Here is a 25,913-nt window from a genome sequence, read left to right on the forward strand (position 1 = left end):
TTCACTTATACGGATTTACAAATAAGAAAAATCAAAAATATGGTAAATACTATCAATTAGAATTATTAATATTATAATAAGTACTTACGTATTAACGCCACCGCAGCAAAAATTCCGCTAATGCGCCAATAAAGAGCAATCTTGTTCGCAAACAACAACCTTGTTGTTTGCACACAGCAACCGTTAGGGTTGCGTCAGGGTTTCGTCAGGGTTTCGTCAGGGTTATGGCGACAGCATCAGGTGAAAGAAAATAGAGACTGTTTTGAATCTATGTTAAATTCTATATCGGCCAATCTCTAATCGGAAATCCGATTGACTACTTTTTATAAATAAAATTTTTTAAATTTCAAAAGTGTTTTGATTTTAAATAAAGTTTTTTATTCTATGATTTGTCGCAACCATTTAAGGTGTAGGAAAGAGAAATTTTGCTGCGGTGGCGTTAATACGTAAGTACCTTATATTATTATAATGACTTTAATAAATTTTTTTATATAATAAACACATGAGTTGTTTGCTTGTGCAGTCACGAGTATACTCGTGATTCCAATCCAACTTAAAAAATCTACGGTAATACGAATCGATTCTCCAAATTTACAACAGCCAAAAGAGCTACATGATATCGATTATTAAACACACTCATCGCTCGTACTCACTACTCTCTATCACCAATACTGAATATCATTCTCTCTTACTTCTTTTTTTTGTATTTAATACCACTACTCTTCGTCTCTTTGCACAGCAGTTTCTACTCACACTGTGAAACTATCTCTATCTCTGTTTGTCTCCCTCACTCTCTCATTCTCACTCTCACTTTATCTCTCTCTCTCTCTCTCTCTCTCTCTTATTCCATTTCTCTTTCTCTCTTTCATTCACTCACGCACGTTCTCTTCCTCCTCCTCGAGTTTATACCTACTACTAGCACTTCTGTGTCTATCGGTTTCGTCGTACCGTCCCTTCTTCTTCATTCGTTCTCTCTGTTTGAGCCCAGTTAGCTCGGTATCGCATTATGCTACGGTCACACCGTGCTCTACGATGCTACGTAAGTCCCGTGGCAATACATCCTCGTGATCTTCTTCTACATTTGTGCGCCATACGTTACCAATCGCGAAAAGTTAAAAATCTTCGAACCACTATTCTTACCTTTACTGGCATGGTACTACACGGAAAATAATAATGGGAAAGAACGCCAGCAAGTTGAAGTCGCGTAGAACTCAAAGTCAGTTTTTCATTTTCCATTTTTTTTTTTGTTTCGTCTTTAATTTGTGTGTATTTGTAGTTAGATTGTATTCATAATTCATTAATTGTATTTGTATGAGTGAATTTTGGTACTGGGAATGTTTCTTTGTCGATCACACGTGACTCACAGCTGTTTCCTTTCATTAGAAAAACAACTTTTCCTTTTTTCTATTTCGGAACTTTATGATAAACGATTCGGAAAGTGAGAATAAAGGATACGAATAAAATAAGTATTTAGTTACCTAACACAGATTGATACAATTTTGATCTAATTATTTCCGTTCGGTCGTGATTTTATTGTGAAAATTACCCAAGAATCAAACTTTGAAAATATTATGAAATAATATAATATTTATCCAAACAAATTTTGCATGATTGTAAATTACTGCGTTGAAAAAAGCAATAAGGAGATTCGTAATTTTGCCGATCAGCGATAACGCGACAGAATGTAAACGATCATTTTAAAATGAAACATTTATACATTACGCAAATATCGATTCTTTTTCACTAATATATATATGCACATATTGGACACGTGTAATTACATATCATATGATCTCATTGCATATACTTACACACGTATGATCAAGATTTAAGAGTTCAACAAATCTTTGATAGTTTTGGTGCCGACAAAACGAACGAGCAAAAGGTCGTATTTCCTGCGAGTTACGACAGCATCTGTAATGTGTCCGTAACGTATATATTGCCTTGTTACGTTGCTAACAACATCGATGTGGTCGTAGTGACTGGTATTCAGAAAGTATTACGTGTTCTCTTGGTATAATTCTTCTGACGTTATTTTTTTCCTTTTCCATACGATTGAAGAATTTTGATCATCAAATCGATTTAAAGGATGATCGTTTTTTTACTCTTTATTCATTAATTTTTAATCTTTTTTTGAATGAATTGTTTATAGTGAAAAAAATATGAATTTATTTTTTGATTTATTTATTTCTAATAAACAAAGCGATTCTGAGAACCAGACAGAATGAATTGGTAAAATAATGAATGTTTAAGAAAATGATATTAATTTTTCTTTGATTAGAATAATTGTAATATTAGATATAATTAAACGTACGCATATATATGTGTCAGTGCATTGAAAATGTTAATGAACGTATCGTGGGATTAGATTAGAAATTAACAATACAATATGACATTAACAATAAGAAAAGATATTTATTTAATTTTTTAAATTCACACAGTCGTCAAAGTTATACGAACCTAAATTTGACGAAGGTATGATACCAAATTTGAATCACATTAGAATTATGCATCTATGTGCATCAGAAGGATTTAAATATAATCGTAATTAAAAAAAAATGATTGCAAGGCTTACAAAAATTCCTTTAAAATATTTTTAGAGTTTACAAAGATATTGTCATTGACCATATTTATCAAAATTGTAGGTAAAAATATAATTAATTATTTTAATTTTTGAATAAAATAATTTTTAACATTGTCGTCGGACAACGCAAAATTACGTAATGGAAATTTTCATATTTCTATTTTAGAAATAATTTTTTAACAAAAATATTATATTATAGGTCAAATTTTCTTTTCATAAACCATAACAAATGTTTCATGAATGGAAATAACCGTAAATTTTTATTAACTTATTTTTTGTATCTCTTCGTTATACATTCCAGTATCAATGTGTAAATTATATATTTGCATATAATTTTACTTAATGTATGATTAATAACGAGCTATATGCTTTTCTTTTAAATAACAATATAATATTTCGCGTGAGAATTTTTGTTTTCAATAGAAAATTGTATGGTTCAAGAAAAGTGTACTAGTGTGGTTGTTTTTTGTTCGAGACGATAAGGTCTGTTCGTATGTTGCATAGTTATCTCGGTAAACGGCGACCTTATCACCGTTGCCAGGTATTATGTTAGCAAACGGAGAGTGAGAACAAGCCAACGGCGACAGCAACAGCGAACTCAGCACACCTGCATTCCTATTACTTCTCTTTTTCAAACCAGCCGTGCTTGGTGTTACGTCAACCGAACGACCGACTGACAAATCGACAAATGACAAATAATTTTCGATACCGATTATTGCTATACAAAACCTCAATTATTACATTCAAAATTGCTTTCAAACCATAATTATTTGCACAACTTACTTAATTGAATTGTTTTAGAAAATTGTGTTTGGTAGATGAACAAATAGATAAGCTTCAGACATTCAGATAATAATCGATAAGTGGATGTATTATAATAAATAGACAAGTGAAACAAAAAGAATTGCCTCAAATATGATTACAACGATAAACTTAACATTATTTTATTCATATTTCATTTTAAATAATTGACTTTATTAATGTCCCTTTTATGGATTTGTGAAGTCCGTTTCGTTTACAATCGTTAAACAACATTTTAGATAACTAGAAATCTTAAATAAATTTAAATCCAATGTAAAAATCTTTTTAAATATTTATCATTTTTTATCATTTTTAATTAATAATAATTGTAAAATATGGATATTATATAATCATAAATCAGGAATGAAAGCTAATCTAATTTTATAAAATTTTAATATTTAATTATTATTGTTTATAATTTTTAATTGATAATAATTATTAAATATATGAATATTAATTTTAAAAAATTTTTTAAATAAGGAACAAAACCTATGAGATAAATAAACCGAATTTGTATGGCAAATATTGTCCAAGTATTAGCTCGTTATTCTGTAAAAAAATTCGAACGTGCTTTTGAGCGTATTCGAGCGCAACGGCAAAGCGTCTATTGGAACGATCATGCCAACTCGAAATGGGTTGGCTTGTTTTATGAAAGTGGACGTTATTATTATGATATGATAAAAAAACAGAGACGCTGCGAACAAACAAAAGATGAACAATATACGAAATTATTGGATCTATTTACGTTCCTTTACTGTGCAATGCAAAAGCTAAAAAATACAAGTCATATGAACGAAAAAAAATTGAAAAAACAAATATGATAGTTTGAAATTTTTTGTAAGTGTTTTTTTTATTGTTAAAAATCTGTTGTAGATCATTCACAAGTATATTCATATTTGTACTAAATGCAACTTACGTATTGTTAAAGTATAAAATTGTAAATTATTATTATATAACACGGAATTTTAAAAAAATTTATTTGTTATAACACAGTGCAAAATTGCAACAATCTTTTTACAACAACGGTACTGTTATACCTTTTTTTTATTATTGTTATAAGAATATATCCATATAATACGACCTAATAAACTTGACAAGCTCTCATACCGTATGAAAGTTTTTATCACACTGTTTTGTTTTACGTTACAATTTCAATACAAAACGGAATGGAGGTTGTACCTGTGTAATATTGTTTACTACTTTAAATAATTTAATTTGATAAATTACTTTTTATATTAATACTTTTTCTTTATTTGTAATAATTTATATCAAAAACAATTTTAATAAAATTATTAATCAAATTATTAACAAAACTCAATAATTTTATATAAGTCAACATTAAATTATTAAATTTAATTGATTGATTTAATAAATTATATTTATAAATTAAATATAATTTAATAAATATTTAAAATTGTTCTTTAGTGTTTTATAGAAAATAAATTGAAAATAATAAATTTTTCTAGCAAATAAAATTGTATTATAGATTTTTCAAATAATAAGTTAAAAGAGAAAAAAAGAACTATTACATCTATTAATAGTAGTGTTTTGTATGTATTTCTCGAAGGCATAGCATGGAGTTTCCGATTTCCGTCGATGGGCACCCTACAGAATTTAGGCGCCAGCGGACGGCGCCGGAAAAGAGGAATCTCTTCTTCTTTATCCTCTTCCAAGGATCTCAGACGACAGAGACATACGATCCATCTACAACCGGAAGTGATTCAAAAAGAACCATGCCTGATCGTGACGCCACCGTCGCCAGAGGATTTCATTAGATCTAATCAAAGGTACTAAAGAATACTAATTTGACGAATCTCGCTTAACCCTTTGACTGATATGGACGCATATATGCGTTAGATAAAAGTTGCCAGCGTAGTCTGTCGACGTGTATACGTGTTTCTGAATAATAACGTAAAATAATTTAATGTTTGTTTGGATATATTGATTATTATTTTTAGTCTTGTCACGTGAAAATTATATAAGAAACAAAAATTGTAATTATTAAACATAATTTATTATTAGATCTGATTAATATTATATCACATAACAGGAAAACCATTCACATTAATAATAAACTATTCCGTCTCAATGAAACATTTTTTGATTTTGATTTTGAACGTGTTTATTTTGGCACATCAATGAAATTACATTATATTGTACAAAACTATAAAAATAAACAAGAAGTTTAAAGAATAATTCTTTTCAGTTAAGCCTTATTTATATAAAAATTAAATGAGGAACTAATAAACAGTAGTAGCTTATTTAATTACGCTAAAGGAAATAATTAATACTAATCCCTATAAAAGAAGATAAGTTCAGTCTTTAGACTAGAATCTTATATAAGCATATAAGCTAAGCAATGACTATTTATTTGAGTTGCTCCCAAAAAAAGTGCAATAAAAAATGAAACACTCTCAATGAAACATTTCAGCTAAAAGTTATTCAGGACTCGAAGGGTTAATTAATCTAATTAAGTAATCAAAAGATTACCTTGATAAAGTATTCTTTGATAAATAATATGACTTTTTTTTGAAAACTATATGTTTGACCTATTCCTAAAATTCTGAATCTATATTTCGAAGTAGGATGAATATTTTAGGAGCTTAGTAAAATAAAAAATAAAAAATAAATTAAATCGATTCTCCAAATTTACAACAGCCAAAAGAGCTACATGATATCGATTATTAAACACTCATTGCTCGTACCCACTACTCTCTACCACCAATACAGAATATCATTCTCTCTTACTCCTCCTTTTTTATTTAATACCAATACTCTTCGTTTCTTTGCACAGCATTTTCTATTCACACTGTGATACTATCTTTCTCTCTATCTTTCTCTCCCTTTCTTATATCAGCGTCAGAAATTTACACCAAAGTAGAGCGTTTGGACTTATTATTTATGAATTAGCTTCTTTAAGGGTATACGAGAATACCAATACGAACATATAATAGAGCTGACTGGGTCTCGAACCGGTTTTCCTCGATCTTTGCCTTCAAAATGACGTCCCGACTCGAATACGGTGAGCAACAAACGCGGAAAGTCCATAACGTAAGATCAGGGAAACCGCGAATAGAATCTTCCACGAACGAGAAATCTTTCGTAGCTTCATACTCCTCATTCGTCCTTGGCTCGGATCGTTCATGCATGAAATTTGATCGTATAATTTAATGTTAAAGTAAGCAATTGACTCATCCGATATGTTACTTCTAAAGGTCTCGAAAATGTGCTTTTACATTACTTTCCATTTTATTTGGCCCTTCCTTCTATTATTAAAAATTTAATGAAATTTTTTGAAGAATAAATTTATCAATAATGAAATTATTTGACAAAAGATTCCCCATCATGATCATTTTGACAAAATTCAAGAAATAATTTAAAAATGAAATATATTATTTTTGTAGATGTTTGAAAATTTTATTCCCATTATTTTTTGTATCCTAAATATGACGTAATACTTGAAAGGATAAATTTATAAATGACGTAATCGATTGATCGATCGATTTGACAAAATTTCATCGACATGTATAATAAAATGGATGTTTTTAGGTGCTTTTCGCAAAAAATATTTGACAATTTTTCGTTTAAATAGGGGTCTTTCGTTTTTTCATCCTATCCTATTCGTTCCTGCTTATCTCATGTTTCTCATTCCATCGTATCGCATAACCAGTCGACTTTATCTTAAATACGCTCGCGCATATGCAGATAAGCGAGCTTTCATTCTCGCACATAGCATCGGACACGCGTGATCTCATTGGAGGTAATATAACGTCAGAAGTTAAAAAGAAAGAAATGTTATGCATGAAAGATAAAGAAAGAAATGAAGGAGAAACGATATACTTAGAAGTAATATTATCATTATCATTGTTAACCATCTATGCTTATCTCTGTATTTTAATTTAGGGTACAGCATCCCTATTTATTAAGCAAATATAACCAAAAATTTTATTCCTTTTTCTTTATAAGGAATTTATTCGAAAGATTTTCAAAGATATCTCTTCATAATTTAATTTTTTCTAAATAAAATTATTTAAAAAGCTTTGTTAATAAATTTGATTATAATTAAACATTGATTTTTATTCTATTTCTTTTTGAAGAAAAAAATATACTTGACTACAAATATATTGTAATTCTAAAATTATACTGTTTATAAAAAGATTTTTATAAAAAATTTAAAGTAAAATAAAATAAATTAAAATATGTAGAAAATATTTTAGTATATATATGTATTGATTATTTTCATATAATAAATATAATATATACTGTGTTTATCTACGAAAGACAAATCATCAATAACAATAATTAATCATCGCAATTTTAAACACAAACTAATAAAATATTGAAGAAAAATCTTTAATTTATTTAAAATTAGGTCAAATCAATTACTTGTAACCTAACGAAACAGGAAAAACATAATAATCTAAAATTATATCAATTAACTAAATTAACTCAAGAATCATTAGTATACATATACATGAAAATACAAAAAAACTGATCACGCGAGATTTTTTTTTATGATAAAATTTACTGTGACACATATATGATCGATAAAAAATGTTGTGTGACGTCAACAACCCGAATTTCAATTAAAAAATACTAATCGCGTGTAAAGTTTTTTGATGCTATTTACTCTTTCGTGACATTTCATTAAAAAAAATATCAAAAATATTTTTTAATAACAATTTCGTTGAGAGTGAATCGTATGTCTGATTTGTAGATAAAAATATTGAATTATAACAAATATTCTTTCTGTTTCATCATGTAGACAAATAGAATATTTTCTTCGTGTTTTTCTAAATGAATGCATGTTACATAATTTTACATTGCATTTTGGCACATATCAATATTTCATCTAATAATTAAAAAAAAAAACAAATATTTACTAATAAATCTTTTTTAATAAAAATGTCAGTTCTACCATTAAAAAACAAATTCACTCAAAAACGAAAAAAAAACCATTTCTAAATTTGTCTGCTAAAAAATTTCAGTTGCCAAGAAGAAAAAAAAAGTTTTACCATAAATTTTAACTAATTAAAAATATAACTTATCGATTGATTGATGGAGTTGATGCGAAGTTGTAAAAACAAATTTAATATACAAAAAAAAATGTAAAATGGGACTAATTTATTTATACTATAAATACAAAACATAATAAAAATTCAGTTCACAAAAATCGTTCATAATATAAAACTAAAATATATTAATAGAAAATTTATGAATTAGACGAATTTAATACACAAAAATTCAATATTAAAACAAAAATGTAAAATAAAATCGATTTATTAATTAATTTAAAGACAAAGTACAAAGCATAGTAAATGACCTTTTCATTACTTTACTATTTATTCGATATAAAGAATATAAAAAATTATGGAGTATGCAAAATATCGATTGCATCTGGTGCGTGCACTCGAGAAAATACTTTCTATCGAGCGCGTTTGACGCAGGCGCGTACAAGCATTATCGAACTCCCTGTATGCACTTTCCCCTATTTTCACGAAAATCGATAAACCCCATATTGAAATGAGACTATCGAAAGAAAGAAAGAAAGAAAGAGATATAGGAAAGAATGAATCACAAGCCGATTGTGATCCGTAGTGTCTTTTAAAAACGACTCGATTTCAATCGAATCATATGAAGTGTGTGACTCTAGGAGTATCTGTCACCACGTCTACGAACTTCTTGACGTTTACAGCGATTCAGGAGATGAGAAAACGCAGGCGTAAGAATAAAGAGAAAGAGAAAGAGAAAGAGAGTGAGTGAGCGAGTGAATAAGAGAAAGAGAAAGAGAGAGAGAAAGAGAGGAAGAGAGAAGGAAACCTGCTGTAGGCTCATCACAGGGACGTAAGGATTCTCATACAAAACCACAATGTAATCAAAATTAATTTTATTTCCTTGTCGACTAAACAAATTACATCGATTCGTCATTTTTATCGTCAATTTTGTAAAAATATCAAACGAGAATTTTTTTCTTTTTTATTTATTTATGTTCTAAACGTAATATAAAATTATGTTTAAAAAATTTGAATAACGTGTTAAAAAAGAAAAGAATAAAAAAAGAAAATGAGAAGCAAATGTTTAAAAAAAATGTAACACAAATCATAAATGATACGAAAGATCGATACATCCTTCTCGCGTTATTTGTTTATTATGTTTGTTTCTAAAAAAAAAAAAAAAGAAATGGAAATCAAATTGAAAAGGTATAAAAAAAAATGTATATTACGGTGTTACAATTGTTTTAATTAGCTTTTGTGAAACTCTATTAAAATACATCAAGTAAGCGCCCCATTGATTCTCACCAAAAATACGGCACTGTCTATATCGTAGGGTCGACGGACATAGTTCAGTGGGGTGCGCGCGCTCGGCCGGAGAGCCGTGTGGCCGAACCCTATCCGTCGATTCTTTCCTTTCAACGAATCGAAATAACACTTAAATGGGAAACCATTTCAAAAATATCGAATTAGTGTTATTATTTGAAAACTAATAAGTTAGTTAAGTAAGGGAAAAGCGAGTTGACGTTCACGATGTGAGTGGCACGCTTAAGTGAAAATTAATACTTCTGTTAGATCGGTGGAGGAACTCGAGGAAGAAGAAGAAGAAGAAGAAGAAGAGGAAAAAGCAGAGGAGGAGGAGGAGGTGAAAAGTGATAGAAGGGAGGATCGCGACGCATGTCTTTTACATCGAGAGATAACTCTCTCGAAAGGACTCGAGAGCAACAATAATTTAAATCCACCAATGGTGAGTCTTGTGATATTTTATATAAAGACAGCGATGAATTGACAGATTCTAATATTTAATTGACCAAGGTAATATGATTTTACGAGGAAACATATTTTTTCGTTTAACGCGAGAATATTTTCTCGTAGAAGAGTTGGATATCATAGATCATGGTAAACACTCAAGGTTGCTCTCGTTAAGCCAATCTTCGCCGGTTCTGTAGACTTGCGCCACTTCTCCATTGATTGATACAATTGTCTTACATGGAATTAATTTTATCCGGCTATGTTTCTACACGCTTACTTTATGATGTAATATGTTTTGCGTTTGTAGCATTTAATTGCTTGATTATTTTTAGAAATATCTTTGATTTCTTGCTTTTAATATTTACAGTAATATCATTTGCTGAAGATGAATTTTAGAAATCAAAGAACTTCTTTATTAATCGTTCATTCGTTCATGATCAAATGACAGAAGTCACGTTGATCTTCTTACAGGAGCAACCAGAAGAATCGACGCGGAAACTGTTAGAAAGAGAATTGCGGCTTTTAGATCCACGTGATTTACGTTCGCATGCTTGGTATCATGGCAGTACGCTCCGAGGTGGTAGAAAAGGTGCTGAAGCAGAAGTACCCAACGACGGTGATTTTCTCGTCAGAGATTGTGCCTCTCAACCAGGGAATTACGTTCTCACCGTACGATGGAAGGGACAACCGCTTCATTTCGTTATAAATAGAGTAAGCTGATTACATTAAACAGTAGTTAAGATCAATCTCTGTAAATTGACGAATTCTTTGTACTTTAATTAATCTGTTGTTAGATCATACTATAAAAATAGATTTTAGTAGAAAAGTTTCGCAAGATATATAAATACAAACTTTCGAGGAACTGGTTTTACGAAGAATCTGAAAAATAAGAAACAAGAAAAAAATGCAAAAGAATTTAAAAATCGCTTGTAAATTTGGAAATAAATATATTTATGAGATAATTCAAAAAAGGAAAGAATAAAATTGTCTATAAAATCTTAACGAAAATTGGTCTAAAACTATTCGTATTAAAACAATTTCGTATTAAAACTAGGATTTCCTTATTATAGGTCGTAATTCAGCCGGAAACGGTCTACGAGAGAGCACAATACCAGTTTGAAGAGGAAGCCTTCGACACAGTCGCCGATCTGATAACCTTTTACGTTGGTAGTGGTAGGCCGATAAGCCAAGCGAGTGGTGCTCGAATTATAACTCCAAAGCCAAGATCAGTACCACTGACCTGTGTAAGTGGTGGACCTACTGTAAATCAACATAGTTCGAGTCCATCCTCGTCGTCTTTGTCGACTGGTTCGCCACCGCGATTGCCAAGGAAGCAACAACGTAGTCATTCCCTAACAGCGCAGCATCACGTACCCGATCAACATGGAGCCAATAGAGAGACTGGAAGCCAACAAGCAAATATTCCGATACAATCGAGTACACTACCAAGAATACCACCAATACAGAGCCAACCACCTTCGTGTTCGTTATCATTGGGTCGTCAAAAGATTACTAGAGTGATTTCAGATCCAGCGCTTCAACAACAACAACAGCAACTGCAGCAACAACTACAGCAACAACAACAACAACAACAACAGCAACAACAACAGTTACATCAACCTCTTAGTTTGAATCATCAAAATACCATAGCAGGTTCTGCTCCGCCGAAACCACCACGAGTACCATACGTTGGAAATCATCAACAACATCATCATCATCGTCATCATTATCATCAAGGTTATCAAGCTTCCGGAAGTGATAGTGGAAACGGATCAGGAGATAGTGAATTCGAGACAAATAACTCGGGCGGTACAAGTAATCCATCGTCGTCCGCACCCATTAAAGGTGTAGTCATACGAAGCCATTACAATACCAGTAATGACGGTACAAATGGTAATAACGGCAATGAATATGAGTTAAGCGCCGAAGAACAACTTGTAGTTGCCGCTCCTTCGTTAGAAGTTACGACAGTGCTCGATATCGAAGGTTTCTCAACTCTTCTTTTACCAGCTGGAGAACATCGACCTCTCGATCCTACCGCGCTAAGAGGCGTCTCTGGAATGTTACACGATTCAGCACCCAGAGTCTTGGCGTCCCATCTCACCAGAATTGATCTTGAGGTCGCTCTTCAGCCTGGTACTGGCAATCGTAGCGGATTAAGTGGAATTGAACTAGCAACGTTGCCTCACGGTAGGCAAGCTAGGATGGATCTGATAGAAAGATCCGAGTGTTTGAAGCTTCTAGTCGCGGTGACCGTTCTAGCCGGTGCTACTGCAATCGAAAGAGCGGCAACGATAAGTAAATGGATCAAAGTTGCTATAGATACTAAAACGGCTCTAGGAAATCTTTATGGTTTCTGCGGTGTGATGCTTGGCTTATGTCTACCACAGATACAAAGATTGGCCAATACGTGGCATCTTCTCAGGCAAAAGCATACTGAAGAAGCATTTAGTTTCGAAGCCAAATTAAGGCCTACTCTTCGTGCCATGAACGAATGCACGAATCCTCAAGCACCTAACACAACTTTACCTCATCTTCTACCAATCGCCTTGCTTGAGGAACGTGGTCCTGAAGATGTTCTTGGTAAAATCATTTATTCTTTTCTTTATTATTATTATATTTAACACTTATCTGCTAAATTCAATTTTCATTTAATAAAATTGTTCTTTATCGTAGGAACTGTAGCACCTTCTGGATTAGCAGCAGCGATACTTTCTCCTTGGGAAAATTCAGCACCCGATTGTGGCCTTTTCATAGTTTGGTCTCATTTAGAAGCGGCGCGTAAACTCGCCGAAAGCTTGCCATTGTTTCGACGAAACGCTGAAATCGCTTTGGAAGGAGCCAGAAGTGACGAATTGCTATCCGATGCGTTTCGAACGGAGTTTCATATAAAATTTCTATGGGGTAGTCGAGGTGCTACGGTGGCACCCGAGGAAAGACATCTCAAGTTCAGTCAGGTCCTGGACGCGATGTTCGATAAGTGCTCTGCCAGCGAAGTATCGGCGTAGACCAAGAAAACCAAAAAAAAACGAAAGAGCTATACCGAAGCGCTTGTTTTTCGAAGTCTGTAGGATCTTCTTAGAAAACTTAAAATTATCAACAGATGAAAAATCAAGCAACAATTATGTTAAATAAAACTTAATTGTTACGAGAAATGTTTCGAAATGATCGATTGCTAACAACGTAGGCACTCATAAAGGAACAACTAAACATATTTCGTGCGATAAAGTCGAATAATAAGAATCAATTGAGTTGCCATTTTAGTCTCGTTTTAGTACCTATGCCCATCGAAAAATCAAAATGTTCTCTCCCTTAGTGTGATTCCCCGTGTACTTATCATTACGAATGTAATCGAAAGTTATATTATTGCCATAAAGTAATGTTGATCTTGAAGATCAAGCATGCCATCTTTGACGATATAAAAAACCGAGTCCCCACAATTATATACAAACCCCATCCGTGACAATACAAAACGGTACTATAAATGAAATTTTTAAAAGTAAACGAAAAATGTGACTGCCATTCGTACAATAACGTACTTAAACTTTCATTAATTGTATGTTTGGCCAATATTAAGTTGTAAATGTTGTTCATGTTTGTTCATACTTAATATACACAAGTAAAAAAATCATTAAAAAAAATTTAATAATCGTTGGACTTAACTTTTTAATATGTTTATATAAAATGTTTCATTATTTATAATATTCCTTTATAGTTTAAATTATTTATTTGAAATTCAATATATCTTTAAAATAATTAAATAATTTTTATCTTTTTTTTTAATTTTAATTCACATCTTTTATTATTTTTATTTACAATTTATATATATTTTATTCATAAGTTATATACTTCCTCCTGTTATGTCATAATTATTTTTCAAAGAGAGAGAGAGAGAGAGAGAGAGAGAGAGAGGGAAAGAGAGACAGAAAAAGAGAAAGAGAACATAAACGTCATGCCATCACGCAAGTCGTTCCGCCATATTTAACATCTCAACTCCAGCGCCATTATTAGTAAAGATATCAAAACGGATATTAGTATAGGGACCGAGCCCTAACTGTAGAGGCAGCACACTTGTCGGAAGTGGCGCGCTCTGGTGTTTAATAAAAGCAAAAAACGGGTAAAAAGTGTGATAATAGATTATGTATTTTTTTGTTAATAATGGAAAAAATAATAAAATATGGTTTTCAACCAATAAAAAATACTCTTATTCGAGGTCAAAACGATACAAAAGGTAAAAAATTACATGAGTCTGGGCATGTTTTTGATGTGATTGAGAAAAAATTATTAAATGGTCTAGTAACCATAACCGCTGATGTTGTTGCTCAGACAAGTGTGTCTAAAACATATAATGTTAAAATTACAGTAAGTATTGACATCTAACTTTTTTTACACTTAATTACATAATTAAAAAATCTAAAAAATAATGTTAATCAGAAAATTTTTGTTTTTAGCTAGATGATCAGCGCAATACAAGTAATGCTGTGTGTACGTGCAAAGCCGGATTAGCTGGCAAATGTAAACATATTTGTGCAGTCGCTTATTACGTAAACTCACCAGATTCTGCTGATTCAAAAACAAACCATGGTCAAGAATGGGGAAAACCATCTCGTCGCCAGCTCTTGGAGTATGAAAAAGAAGTAAAAATAAGTAAATTATTTACTCCACCTCCTTACACCGATAAGAATCCGAAAGTGGTACCACTAAAGTTGGAATCACTCGTCTTTCCAGAGGATATGTCCGGGTGTCCTCTTTGTACAATGATAAACGTAGATAAAAGAGATGAGAGGGAAATTATTGCAGCTGAATCACTTGCTGCTTTAGTAAAAGTAAATGATAAGCGTGATGTAGAAACAAAGGTGAATAACGTTATCCAGGAAGTGATTCAGCTGCAATTGGTGAATAAGATTTATTCTCGAGAAAATTCAGTAGCAAGTGATGTTTATGAATTTTATTTGAAAGAAGTTAGTTGTGATAGTACAAAAATTATCAATATTTGCATTAAAACTATTCTCCAGTCTAAGATAGACGAGTGGTACAAACAGCGTATCTTCCGAATAACAGCAAGTAATGGTCATAAGTTAAAAGGGGATCGTTTTGATATTGAAAAAGCAATCACTAACCTATTAACACCAAGTAAAGCTGAGACACAAGCCATGGCGTATGGTAAGAAAATGGAAAGTGTAGCTTTAAAAGAATACAAAAAGCTTGTGGACCAAAATTTCGAAATTGTTCAAGTCGGTGTGGTCGTTAACATTAATCAACCCTGGTTATGCTGCTCGCCGGATGCTATTTTGATTTATGGTTCTGCTATTTGGCAAAAAAAATTAGTAGAAATAAAGTGTCCTTATACGTGCAAGAAGATACCTATATATGATGCTGAGAATGGAAAATGTAATGTGCAATATTTAAAATCAGATGAAAATGGATTACACCTGAGTACAACTCATTCCATTTACACTCAGGTACAACTGCAAATGTATATTACAAATATCGCTTTATGTGATTTATTCGTATACTCATCTCGGGGCTGTGTTTTGATAACAATTGCTCGTGATGAAATTTTTTTAAGTACGGTAGTTCCTAAACTAGAAAAATTTTATTTTAAGCATTACGTTCAAAGATTATTTATTAAGTATAATACAAGTAAATGAAGTACAAACATACTAGTAAATAGTTATATATTAATTTGTTTTAATATTTTGATATTGATCATAGTTTATGTATCAGAGTTTAATAAAAATTATATTTAATTACAATTATGGATTTCGTTTTATCCTCTAAATTTACAATTAGTTATTTTTACAATTTAATCATATTTTTTTATCATTCTATTTCTGATTTTTCTTGTTTAAACAGGGGCTTTTGAATATTTATGATAGCACATATGACAAAAACAATTTCATCAACATGAGGCAAAAGTGACACTGGTACTTTGGAAAGAATATTAAAGTCTTTTATTCGTTGATTCACTCTTTCAATGTGTATTCTCACTGAAGCAATATTGTAAGTTTCATCAACTTCCTCAGGTGTAAATTGATTTTTGTTGCAAAACGGAGGCATAATAAAAATCGCATTTTTCTCTTGCACTGTTGTTTGTATTTGCGGGAAACCTTTATCTGCTAGCACAACATCACCAGGTTCAATTAAATCTATTAGACCACAATCATTTGTGATAAAACAATCACCAGCACGACCACCATAACACTTTGACAGAAAACTTATAAATCCACTTGGAGTACACCCTACTAAAAATTTCATTGTGTGATGATGCTTATAATCTGAATACATTAAAACTCGATGTTTAACTGCTGGTGGAACTTCTGTGTTTACTTCGGTGCAGTCAATGATAACACGAGTGTTTGGATAATGTAGCTTAAATGATTCAGGTAAAGTTGCTTGAACAGCGGCTTTAGATGGCCAGAATATAAAATTTTTCAATAGAATATTTAACTGTTGCAAATTCTTTACGAATATTTTATTTACAGTAGTCCGATGAATATTAAATAAGACAGAAATCGCAGTAAATGTCAAACCGGTTTTCAGCTTCATTAACGTAATTAATAATTTTGTTTTTTTGTCAATGCCAGAACGTTTACATTCTGGGAGTTGATTCAAAAGCCATAGAAAGATAGATAATGTAACACCTGTTAAGCTACTCATAGTTTCATTACTTGTAATAGATGAAAATCCATGGAACCCTTTGCAATGAGATTGTACAGACTCGAAATTGATTGGATCGCAACTGGAATCTTGAACATTTTTTTTCATAGGCGGCATCGAAGTTTCACACATTTTATCTGCAGTTTTTTTTACAGATATATTAACTTGGACTGCTGCAGTATTAATACCATCATGATTATTCATATTACAAAAAAAATAAGTACAATTATCAGTTGAAATATCAGGAATGAATTCCTCAGTTTGAGAAGTAATACTTCGATAGGCTGGGGGAGAAACATTCATAACATTCACGTCCCTATCACAGCTGTCCTCAGTTTCTGTTATCATTTCTCCTGCGTCTTGCTTCATTTCAATGTCACTTGAATTATTTTTATTATCTTCAATAGAATTATTGCTGTTGATACTGTCAGTTAATATTGATTCTTTGACGTTCATTTCCTTATTTAATTGACGTGTTCTTGACCGTTCAAATCGTTGTAGACGTTGAATGGAATTTCTTGTGTTTTCTTTTCCAGGAAAAATCGAAGGAACATAAGATGGGTGATATGAGTTGTCTGATTTACTATTATTTATAAAATGAGCACTACAAATTCTTGTATGTTGATTTGGCTCCCATTTTTTCGGATTTTTACTAAAAAAAAAACAACGAAATTTTAAGGTTAAATTTATACTATTATATAAATTTTAATTTAATTGTTATATGGAACTTTTTATTCAAATGAAATACTACTCGGTTTGATTTTGTAATATTTAAATTACTATGCCACTGCTGTTGATAATTATAATTTCTTACTTACACATAATTTTTTACTGCATTTATCCACTTTATACGTTTATCATCCTTCCATGAGGCACCACATTTACTCGAGGGAAAACAATAAAATTTCACTGGCATATCGACTTGCCACTTATGACGAGATTTTTCTGTGCATCCTTTGATACAACAAGATTTTCCTGATCGAGACATTTCGATTAATTTTTTAATATTTATTTAAACAACATTAACTAAATTGAAAATAACGTGTTGTTGCTTTACTTTGATTACCCGTTTTTTGCACATTTCTGTTACCAGTTGGCGTGACAGTCTAGCGGCTCGGTCCCTATATATTTATGTTAAGATACATTATATTTTACATATTTTCAATATAACACTAATATTACCAAAGATCTGATTTTTACATAAAATAAGCAATTAAAATATTAAAATTATTTACATTTTTATTCGTATTATTGAATCTATTTAAAATTAAGAAACTTTTAAGTTATTTGAAATAAATTAATTCAAAGTATATATATATTATTTAATTATAAATAAAAAAATATTTTTAATTTAATCGATGCATTTAATTGAATAATTGTTTAAGAATTATTAATATATATTTTGTGATTTCGTTCAATTTAGTTTACCGCTATCACAATTGAAAATAACGCAAGATGGCGCTTATTTCAACTAAACGTATTTACATAGTCTTGGTATACGTCATTTGAGTTAACACGCCGACAATATACCCGGTACAAAGTGGCACATATTATTTCTAATATCCTTGAAATTAAGTTTTTTCGAGGATGCAGATTTTACGACAATTAGATGTGCACCCAAAGGTGCGCGAAGAGGCTGATATTTTAATTCGAACATTCAGCGGTGCTATCGGTAATATATATTTTATATTATAGGTTAGAAAATGAAGTTTATCATATTTATTCAAGCTTTAGTATATTTTCATGTTTTATTATTTCATTAAGACATTTGTTTATCTGAGATTTTAACAGATTGTCTTTATTTTATTATTATTAACCATAAAAGTATTTAATGTTTAATTAACCTCACAAATTTTGTATTCTTCTTTTTAATGAATAATATTCTTTATTAAATATAAATTACTCTTACATTTTTATAATATAATAATTATTATTTACTCGTTATACCTCACATTGTTTAATAATCAAAAGACAAAAGATATTGTGAGTATTATGTTAAATATTAGTTTCCATTGTTTACATTTGATTATTAGTAAATATAGAAATAATTGTCATCATTAGAATAATAGAATTTGTTTTAAATAATGAAATAATTATTCAAGTGAAATTAGATATTAAATAAAATTTGCATTTTTTCAGTGACTATCATTAGTACTATCATCATGGGTATATTGTTTTTATCTGAAGTTAACTATTATCTTACACCTACTCTAAGTGAAGAATTATTCGTTGATACATCAAGGGGGTCAAAATTAAGAATTAATTTGGATATAATAATTCCAGCAATATCATGCGATCGTAAGTATATTATATAATATATCTTTTATTTATAGTTAATAACAAAGAGACTAATATTAACATAGATTTTACCCTTTCGATACTAACGATAACTATAGTCACCCATCATTTGATAATTGCTGTGTACTAATAGCGATTACAGTCACCCAACTACTGATGTTCGTAGCATTCATAATGTACTATCAGTAATTATTATAATCACCCAACATTTAATGCTTGCTATGTAATAATGGTAATTATAATTACTCAATGTCATAACACTCGCAGAGTACTATCAATGACTATAGTCACCTATTGATATTTTACATCGATTTACAATTTAAAAAATTTTGTAATTTTTAAACACATTTCATTCTAATCTCCCACCCTTAATCTACTTCGCAATAAAATATATATTTACTTTATAATTTACCCGTATAGTAAAAGCATACTCGCAAACAACAAAGCTGTATCGAAAGGGTTAATTTGTAACCTCTATGTTTTTAATGAATACATAATGAGTAACAAAAGTATTATATTACGCTATGTTATACTATAGAGATAATAGTAGAAAAAATCTTTTAGATTGTCTGTTATTGTTTAAATCAGTGTTTCTCAAACTATATTCTGCGGTAAGCCAAAATGTGCTTTATAAAAAATTATAAAAATTATTATAACTTCTTTTGATTTTATATATTATACCAAGTTTTAAATTGTTTGAAACTCAAGCACTCCACATTTGTTTAATTTATTTATTAATTTAAATTAGCATAGATTTACTAAAAGTTTAAGAAATACTGGCCTAAATATCAAAAAAAAAAATTGAAAAAAAAAAAGTACAAATTTTAACGTTACAAACTCTTTCAGATGCAATATATACATTTAGGAATTTACTTTGTTTAACTCTCCATTAAATACTGATAGTGTTCGTAAACAATGATAACAGATTTCAAATATCTGTTAATTTTGCTTCCAAGTAATTAAGAATGATTTGCAAAAACTGGTATAAAAATTTTACAATACGACAATTAATAATAAATCATAAAAAGAGAAAATCAATCTATGAAATAATAGATATTTTAAAGATAATTAAAATTATGATACTAATAAGCCTACACATATGTTTTAGTTTTATCTATTGATGCCATGGATACAACAGGTGAACAACATCTGCAAATAGAACATAATATTTTTAAACGACGCTTGGATTTAAATGGACTACCTATAGAAGACCCACAAAAAGCAAGTACGTATACAAGCGATTTAAATTAAAATTTAAAATATCGTTGTCACGTTTATGTAATAAATCCATATTTCTGCAAACAAAATTATTTATAAATATTTTAACAATTTTTTATTCAAGCAAAATAATTTGGTTAATTATTTATTATATTTTTAAAACAAGTACATCTTAATGTTGTTAACGTCTTAAATATATATAAAGAGAGAAAGAGAGAGTGCCCCATGGTTTACCAGCTAAATTACAAGAGCATATTCTACAAGTGAAAATAAAAACAAATTTTTATTTGAAATTCGGATAGATTAGTAAAATATATAGTAATACTAATTTTAAAATGTATTCTGATAAGTAAGGTATTATAATTTTATCAGAGGTGTAAGACAATAAGGCATTTTCTTAAAAGAACAATTAACCCTTAACACTCTGACTTTTAATTGTGGTTATCGACTGGCAATTTCAACTTATTTTCATCATATTTTAACTTGCAAGATTTTGTGTCAGATTTTAGATACTGCAATGACACTTGTAAATGACTGAGGAGTTTTATTTTTGATTCGTAGCAATTACCTATAACGACCCAATTTGAAGTAGAATACCGCACATCTGTGATGCCTGAGAGACCCACTTGGAGCATTAAGGGTTAATAACAGATATTACCAATTATTACTAACAAAAGATTTATGAACCATTCAACAACCAAAGCGATTAACTTCACTTTAAGAATTGCTGAAATTTTTATTCCAAAAGCACTCGATCTATGCAAAACTTTTATATTTAAAAGAAATTTATTTAATAATTAGGCTTCATTTCAATAAGTGGTAACAATTTTTGTGACTAATGAATAATAAGTGATATAACAACATATATGACTTTATTAACTTTTTTATGCGGAGTTAATTAATTTGGCAAATGAACAATTGATATATAAACAGGTATAGTATAGAAGTTATCCCCTTAATTCACAACACGCAATATCTTATAGGTCATCGTTGAATGTATTTAATGAGACATTATCGCTGATAAGTAGATGATTAAAAAGCTCATTAATGTTATAGCATTCAATGTAAGGTGATTTCTCTATTATATAAAAAGAAGAAGAATTAAATTTCTTCCGAGGATTTGTTTTAAAAAAAAACCAAATTTGAAAATTCGTTCCATTCTAATTAAATTTTTGGTGAAATATGATTCACCATGCATAATGTATAATACCTATTCTATTTGTAAATAATATTTATACGATATTTCAAAATTATAGGAGTCAAAAAATAACAAAAAGATATTTTATAACAGGTCAGAAAAAAATTTTATGTAACAATAAATGATATCACAATAATTACCGTTACAGGCTTTTAATCTCCGGATTATTAAACGTATTTTTTATTACTTCAGAAACTGAATTCAAACTGGTTCATAGAAATAATACAATAAAAGTCACGGAATATTATTTACAAACAAAAGAAATGTTAAACGTCTTACAGCAAATTGTATTCTTAATTAGAAGAGAATAGATTTTCTTGAAAATGAAACCTCGGATGACAATGTTTGATTCTTTTTTTTCTTCATAAGTAATCTCCATATGTGAGCTTATACACGTTATTCAGCCGAATCCTGTATATATCTAGACTTAGCAATATTATTAACAGTACATTTAATACATTTTACATTAATCTTATATTTAATCAATATTGTATTCAATGAGTACTGCAAAATCTAATTATTATATTGCATCATAGATATTACAGATACAAAGGCTCTAAGTAAAACTACAGAGAAGGTAATTGAATAGTACTGTTATTTATTCACATTAGAGATATTTAATTGTTCAACATACAATGTAAATATTTCAATGTTTGACATTAAAGAAAATCGATAATTTATGTATTTTTTTTCTAGACTGTAGAAAATGTTACGACTGAAACATGCGGAGACTGTTATGGAGCAGCTAGCGAAGCATTAAATATAAAGTAAGTTGGTTTATAAATTTGGCATATCGTTCATAAGAAAGGACTTTGACAAATAATATTTTTAGATGTTGTAATACATGCGAAGACGTGAAAGAAGCTTATAAGCTTAGACAATGGGCTCTTCCTGTTCCGTCTACGATCAAACAATGTCAAAATGATAAATCGGTAGAAAAAATGAAACATGCTTTTACGCAAGGTTGTCAAATTTATGGTTATATGGAAGTAAATAGAGTGGGTGGAAGTTTCCATATTGCACCAGGTGATAGTTTCTCCGTTAATCATGTACATGGTATGTTAAAATTTATTCATTAATATTTATACATTAAACACGATGTCAGTCCCCGGGAATTGATAGTGAATTTTTTATCTGAGCAATGGTTTTTCTCGGTAGTCGCTTTTTTACTATTTCTCATCTGATTATCTGTTGTTTATCCTTTATATTTTTCTACATTGACTATGTCATTCCCACAGCCCAAACAGACTATAAAACACAATCATTATTGCTGTGTATAAGTGTTATGCTGTATTTATACATTATAAATGAACATCTCAATGAGAAATCGTTACTGTGTACTATTTGAATGAAAAGTAGAACAAAACTGGCTTCACATTCAACATGTTAAAAAGAAAATGTTATTAATTTTATATCCATTCAAGTTATAAGACAATCTTATTGAAAATAAGAAATTCTATTTGTTACAGTACATGATGTGCAACCTTATTCTTCGTCTCAATTTAACATGACTCACAAAATCCGTCATTTAAGTTTTGGAATAAATATACCAGGAAAAACAAACCCGATGGATGATGTTGTTGTAGTTGCGCTGGAAGGTATGCTATTGTTTTCTTAAAAGTATTTTATTAAGGAATCAACAATATGCTTCAGTATTACAACCTTATGCAACGTAAAGATGCTCTGTTTATATAGTTTTTAAAGTATTAGCATCGTATTCCCATTCCAATAGCCATAAATACACCAAATGTACCACCACCCTGAACCATACTTTTACCAAGTTGAGTTATCAATTCTCTTCCTCTTAATCTATATCTAAATGAAACAAAAATCAATTAACGTTATAATTAAACACATAGTATTTTTTTTTATATATATATTTTTTTTTAAGTAGATTATCTGTCTTATATACCTGACGGCTGAAAATCCTGTAAGAATTGCAGCAGAGGCCATACCAACACAAAAACCCATGGTGAAACCCATTTTGACTCTATCCCAGCATGAAGCTTTGTGCTGTTGCACTACACCCGATGAAATTGGCATTGTGACCTTTAAATTATTAAACATTATAGTTTATTGAAGTGAAAATGCCACATTTTAAAAAAAAGACAAACATATAGGATTGAGCCTGCGAGAGAATGAGATAGAATATAGCTATACATTTTTTCCTATTCTCGGTTTCCTCTTTATGCTCTGCTTTGTAATTATCGCTCCTTGTTGTATATTGTGTGCATATTATTTTGCATACTACAAAGCGTGGACTTATATCATCTCGACACTAAACCTGTATGTATGTAGAAGCGATATAAGGATAGAAGAATAAACAGAGATAAGCGTGGAGGCGACATAAGAATACGGCACTATAATAATAAATAAATCCTAAGGTATTATAATAAATAAACCCTACAGTTATCTTACTCTTAATACTCTGCATTCGACTCATTCTCTCGAAGCTTGGTTTTAAGAAGGTTTCATTTCTAATAGTGTGATCTGCACACACACGCACACATGATATTTTTAACATTTATTGTTAACATTCTTTAATGGTAATGTTGTTCAAGATTTATTAGCTTTTTTTATTTTCTTACATAATTTCTTTAATAAAAATCTAATAAGTATGTAGTAATAATTATAATAAATACATAAGAATCTTTATTTTGCTATAAAAAAAAAGGAAAAACAAAAAACGTTTAACAATTAATTATTATTTATTTTATAAATCACTAATGCACTCACCGTATATGCTCGTATTAATTACTCGGAGAAGTGTATTTTTATCTTTTTTTTTGTGCTTTTAGTCGTTTGATAAACCGGGATCCAACTTATATTACGATTGAGACGCCATATTAGTTTTACGGTGAAATGTAATAGCAACGACATGTTTCTATTACTTCCGTTTTGAATGACGTCAATATATCGATATTTGCATGGCGGTTTATTTGAATGAGATATTTGTATTACTAAAAATCTTTAAATTAAAAATTTAATAATAAACTTTTGCATATATTGTAAGTAAATACTTTTAAGAATGTAATGCAAAAATTAGGATATTAAAATTTTCATTATTTTAATTTTTATTCGAATGTTTCTCGAAAGACGATTTATCATACTTACGTAGGTAACAAAAGAAAAATACAAAACCAATTACGATGAATTTTGTATACTATTAGCTATACCTAAGACTAAAATTATAGAAATAGTTATATAATTAAAAATTTTTTTAATATATAAAAAACATTTAAAAAAGAGTAGTAAATTCCAATACTTTAACTTTAAGCACACAGACCATTTTTGTCTTTCTTTTTATTTTTTAAACTTATGAAACTAGAACAATTATTTGTACGAGTCACGAAATTTTTCAGAGACGTTATATTTCAGAAGTTCTATTTTTCTTTTTTATAAATTTGTTTTGTATAAGTTAAAAATTTAATAATATGGCATTAAAAAAATGAAAATTATAATTCTTTTTCATAAATAAAAATTAAATTCACGAAAATACCTTATATTTTTGCACTGCTTGACCAGAATGATCCTTTTAAATTATATACATGTATATTTTATTTATTTGATGACGAACCGTATAAATTGTTCAATTTAATTGTATTAATAATAATGTAAATATGTCCTAATAAATGTTTGATTTTGGTTTTCAGGAGCAATGATGTTTTACCATTACATAAAAATTGTACCAACTACCTACGTGCGTACAGATGGTTCAACTCTTTTAACAAACCAATTTTCTGTAACGCGACATGCTAAACAAGTATCCCTTTTTACTGGTGAATCAGGCATGCCTGGAGTATTTTTCAGTTACGAATTAAGCCCTTTAATGGTTAAATATACAGAAAAGGCAAAGTCGTTTGGACACTTTGCGACAAATACTTGTGCAATTATTGGCGGTGTTTTCACTGTAGCAGGATTGATAGATTCACTTTTGTATCATTCAGTTAAAGCGATACAAAATAAAATTGAATTAGGTAAATACAATTAGATTAGATATTAGGACAACGTGAAAAAGGATTATTACAGTCAACACTATGAAGTGTGGTGTGCTATTTTTCATTGAACTTTTTTCGATTTTCTATTTGCACAAAGACGATCCACATTATATATATATATATATATGTTTGCAAAATAAATGACATGGAATCTGTACGTTGGAACCATATTACAGAAGAATCTCTCAGAAAATGCGAACTTTGTACATAGCAAAGCTATTTAATAACTAAAATCTATGTATTATAACATTTTATTACAAAGTTTTGGACTGTTTAATCATTATTATCATAAATGTCAACGATAATCGTCTAGACCAATTGCGATGTAAAATATTCGTGTATACAAATGTGTAAATACCAGAAAAAGAAAATCATAAAAATAAAAAATTAATATAAAAATATGAAAGCAAAAT

General features: G+C 29.8%; 5 protein-coding genes across 8 annotated transcripts; 3 read left to right on the forward strand and 2 right to left on the reverse strand.

The window, feature by feature from the left end:
- The first annotated feature begins 888 nt into the window (after positions 1 to 888).
- On the forward strand, positions 889 to 13,779 carry LOC107073172 (breast cancer anti-estrogen resistance protein 3 homolog). 2 transcript variants are annotated; one of them, XM_015333683.2, is made up of 6 exons: positions 889 to 1,039; positions 4,953 to 5,172; positions 9,952 to 10,123; positions 10,600 to 10,839; positions 11,199 to 12,711; positions 12,805 to 13,779. In XM_015333683.2, exons 1-6 carry the CDS (start codon positions 1,033 to 1,035, stop codon positions 13,134 to 13,136), a joined length of 2,484 nt encoding a protein of 827 aa, XP_015189169.2. In that variant the 5' UTR covers positions 889 to 1,032; the 3' UTR covers positions 13,137 to 13,779. The 2 variants fall into 2 exon arrangements, with proteins under 2 accessions (XP_015189169.2, XP_015189168.2); XM_015333682.2 differs by having other exon boundaries at positions 976 to 1,216.
- Positions 13,780 to 14,170: 391 nt separating this feature from the next.
- On the forward strand, positions 14,171 to 16,212 carry LOC149031433 (uncharacterized). The gene is made up of 3 exons (XM_089176152.1): positions 14,171 to 14,490; positions 14,580 to 15,590; positions 15,985 to 16,212. Exons 1-3 carry the CDS (start codon positions 14,287 to 14,289, stop codon positions 16,048 to 16,050), a joined length of 1,281 nt encoding a protein of 426 aa, XP_089032278.1. The 5' UTR covers positions 14,171 to 14,286; the 3' UTR covers positions 16,051 to 16,212.
- On the reverse strand, positions 16,073 to 17,776 carry LOC149031434 (uncharacterized). The gene is made up of 3 exons (XM_089176181.1): positions 17,607 to 17,776; positions 16,147 to 17,440; positions 16,073 to 16,099 (listed from the first exon to the last, which is right to left on the reverse strand). The coding sequence occupies exons 1-3, from the start codon at positions 17,774 to 17,776 to the stop codon at positions 16,073 to 16,075; spliced, it is 1,491 nt and encodes a 496-aa protein (XP_089032307.1).
- A 445-nt stretch (positions 17,777 to 18,221) lies between these two features.
- On the forward strand, positions 18,222 to 25,912 carry LOC107073170 (endoplasmic reticulum-Golgi intermediate compartment protein 3). The gene is made up of 8 exons (XM_015333679.2): positions 18,222 to 18,460; positions 18,928 to 19,086; positions 20,195 to 20,311; positions 22,039 to 22,079; positions 22,199 to 22,269; positions 22,335 to 22,558; positions 22,972 to 23,100; positions 25,156 to 25,912. Exons 1-8 carry the CDS (start codon positions 18,376 to 18,378, stop codon positions 25,491 to 25,493), a joined length of 1,164 nt encoding a protein of 387 aa, XP_015189165.2. The 5' UTR covers positions 18,222 to 18,375; the 3' UTR covers positions 25,494 to 25,912.
- On the reverse strand, positions 22,553 to 24,397 carry LOC107073171 (reactive oxygen species modulator 1). Of its 3 annotated transcripts, XR_016177825.1 has the most exons (5): positions 24,239 to 24,397; positions 23,415 to 23,551; positions 23,165 to 23,317; positions 23,067 to 23,093; positions 22,553 to 22,750 (listed from the first exon to the last, which is right to left on the reverse strand). XR_016177825.1 is itself a non-coding variant. In XM_015333681.2 (4 exons), the coding sequence occupies exons 2-3, from the start codon at positions 23,543 to 23,545 to the stop codon at positions 23,209 to 23,211; spliced, it is 240 nt and encodes a 79-aa protein (XP_015189167.1). In that variant the 5' UTR covers positions 23,546 to 23,551; positions 24,239 to 24,397; the 3' UTR covers positions 22,553 to 23,093; positions 23,165 to 23,208. The 3 variants fall into 3 exon arrangements, 2 of the variants coding, with proteins under 2 accessions (XP_015189167.1, XP_015189166.1); XM_015333681.2 differs by having other exon boundaries at positions 22,553 to 23,093; XM_015333680.2 differs by lacking the exons at positions 22,553 to 22,750; positions 23,067 to 23,093 and having other exon boundaries at positions 23,109 to 23,317.
- Position 25,913: the final 1 nt, after the last annotated feature.

Source organism: Polistes dominula, unplaced genomic scaffold (genome assembly GCF_049000335.1).
Source record: "Polistes dominula isolate Pdom_NZ unplaced genomic scaffold, Pdom_raw_medaka contig_21, whole genome shotgun sequence".
NCBI lineage: Eukaryota > Metazoa > Arthropoda > Insecta > Hymenoptera > Vespidae > Polistes > Polistes dominula.

What these genes read in the sequence shown, in the direction of transcription:
- LOC149031433 (XM_089176152.1), top strand. Translation starts at nt 14,287, where the DNA reads ATGGAAAAAATAATAAAATATGGTTTTCAACCAATAAAAAATACTCTT. An exon ending in CATATAATGTTAAAATTACA is followed by an intron (nt 14,491 to 14,579) that starts GTAAGTATTGAC and finishes TTTTGTTTTTAG; the next exon opens with CTAGATGATCAGCGCAATAC. An exon ending in CTCATTCCATTTACACTCAG is followed by an intron (nt 15,591 to 15,984) that starts GTACAACTGCAA and finishes TTGTTTAAACAG; the next exon opens with GGGCTTTTGAATATTTATGA.
- LOC107073172 (XM_015333682.2), top strand. Translation starts at nt 1,174, where the DNA reads ATGGGAAAGAACGCCAGCAAGTTGAAGTCGCGTAGAACTCAAA. An exon ending in GAAGTCGCGTAGAACTCAAA is followed by an intron (nt 1,217 to 4,952) that starts GTCAGTTTTTCA and finishes TATTTCTCGAAG; the next exon opens with GCATAGCATGGAGTTTCCGA. An exon ending in TGGTCCTGAAGATGTTCTTG is followed by an intron (nt 12,712 to 12,804) that starts GTAAAATCATTT and finishes TCTTTATCGTAG; the next exon opens with GAACTGTAGCACCTTCTGGA.
- LOC149031434 (XM_089176181.1), bottom strand. Translation starts at nt 17,776, where the DNA reads ATGTCTCGATCAGGAAAATCTTGTTGTATCAAAGGATGCACAGAAAAA. An exon ending in AATGCAGTAAAAAATTATGT is followed by an intron (nt 17,441 to 17,606) that starts GTAAGTAAGAAA and finishes TTTTTTTTTTAG; the next exon opens with TAAAAATCCGAAAAAATGGG. An exon ending in ATCAATTTACACCTGAGGAA is followed by an intron (nt 16,100 to 16,146) that starts GTTGATGAAACT and finishes ACACATTGAAAG; the next exon opens with AGTGAATCAACGAATAAAAG.
- LOC107073170 (XM_015333679.2), top strand. Translation starts at nt 18,376, where the DNA reads ATGCAGATTTTACGACAATTAGATGTGCACCCAAAGGTGCGCGAAGAG. An exon ending in TCCAGCAATATCATGCGATC is followed by an intron (nt 19,087 to 20,194) that starts GTAAGTATATTA and finishes CATATGTTTTAG; the next exon opens with TTTTATCTATTGATGCCATG. An exon ending in AGCGAAGCATTAAATATAAA is followed by an intron (nt 22,270 to 22,334) that starts GTAAGTTGGTTT and finishes TAATATTTTTAG; the next exon opens with ATGTTGTAATACATGCGAAG.
- LOC107073171 (XM_015333681.2), bottom strand. Translation starts at nt 23,545, where the DNA reads ATGCCAATTTCATCGGGTGTAGTGCAACAGCACAAAGCTTCATGCTGG. An exon ending in ACAGGATTTTCAGCCGTCAG is followed by an intron (nt 23,318 to 23,414) that starts GTATATAAGACA and finishes TGTTTCATTTAG; the next exon opens with ATATAGATTAAGAGGAAGAG.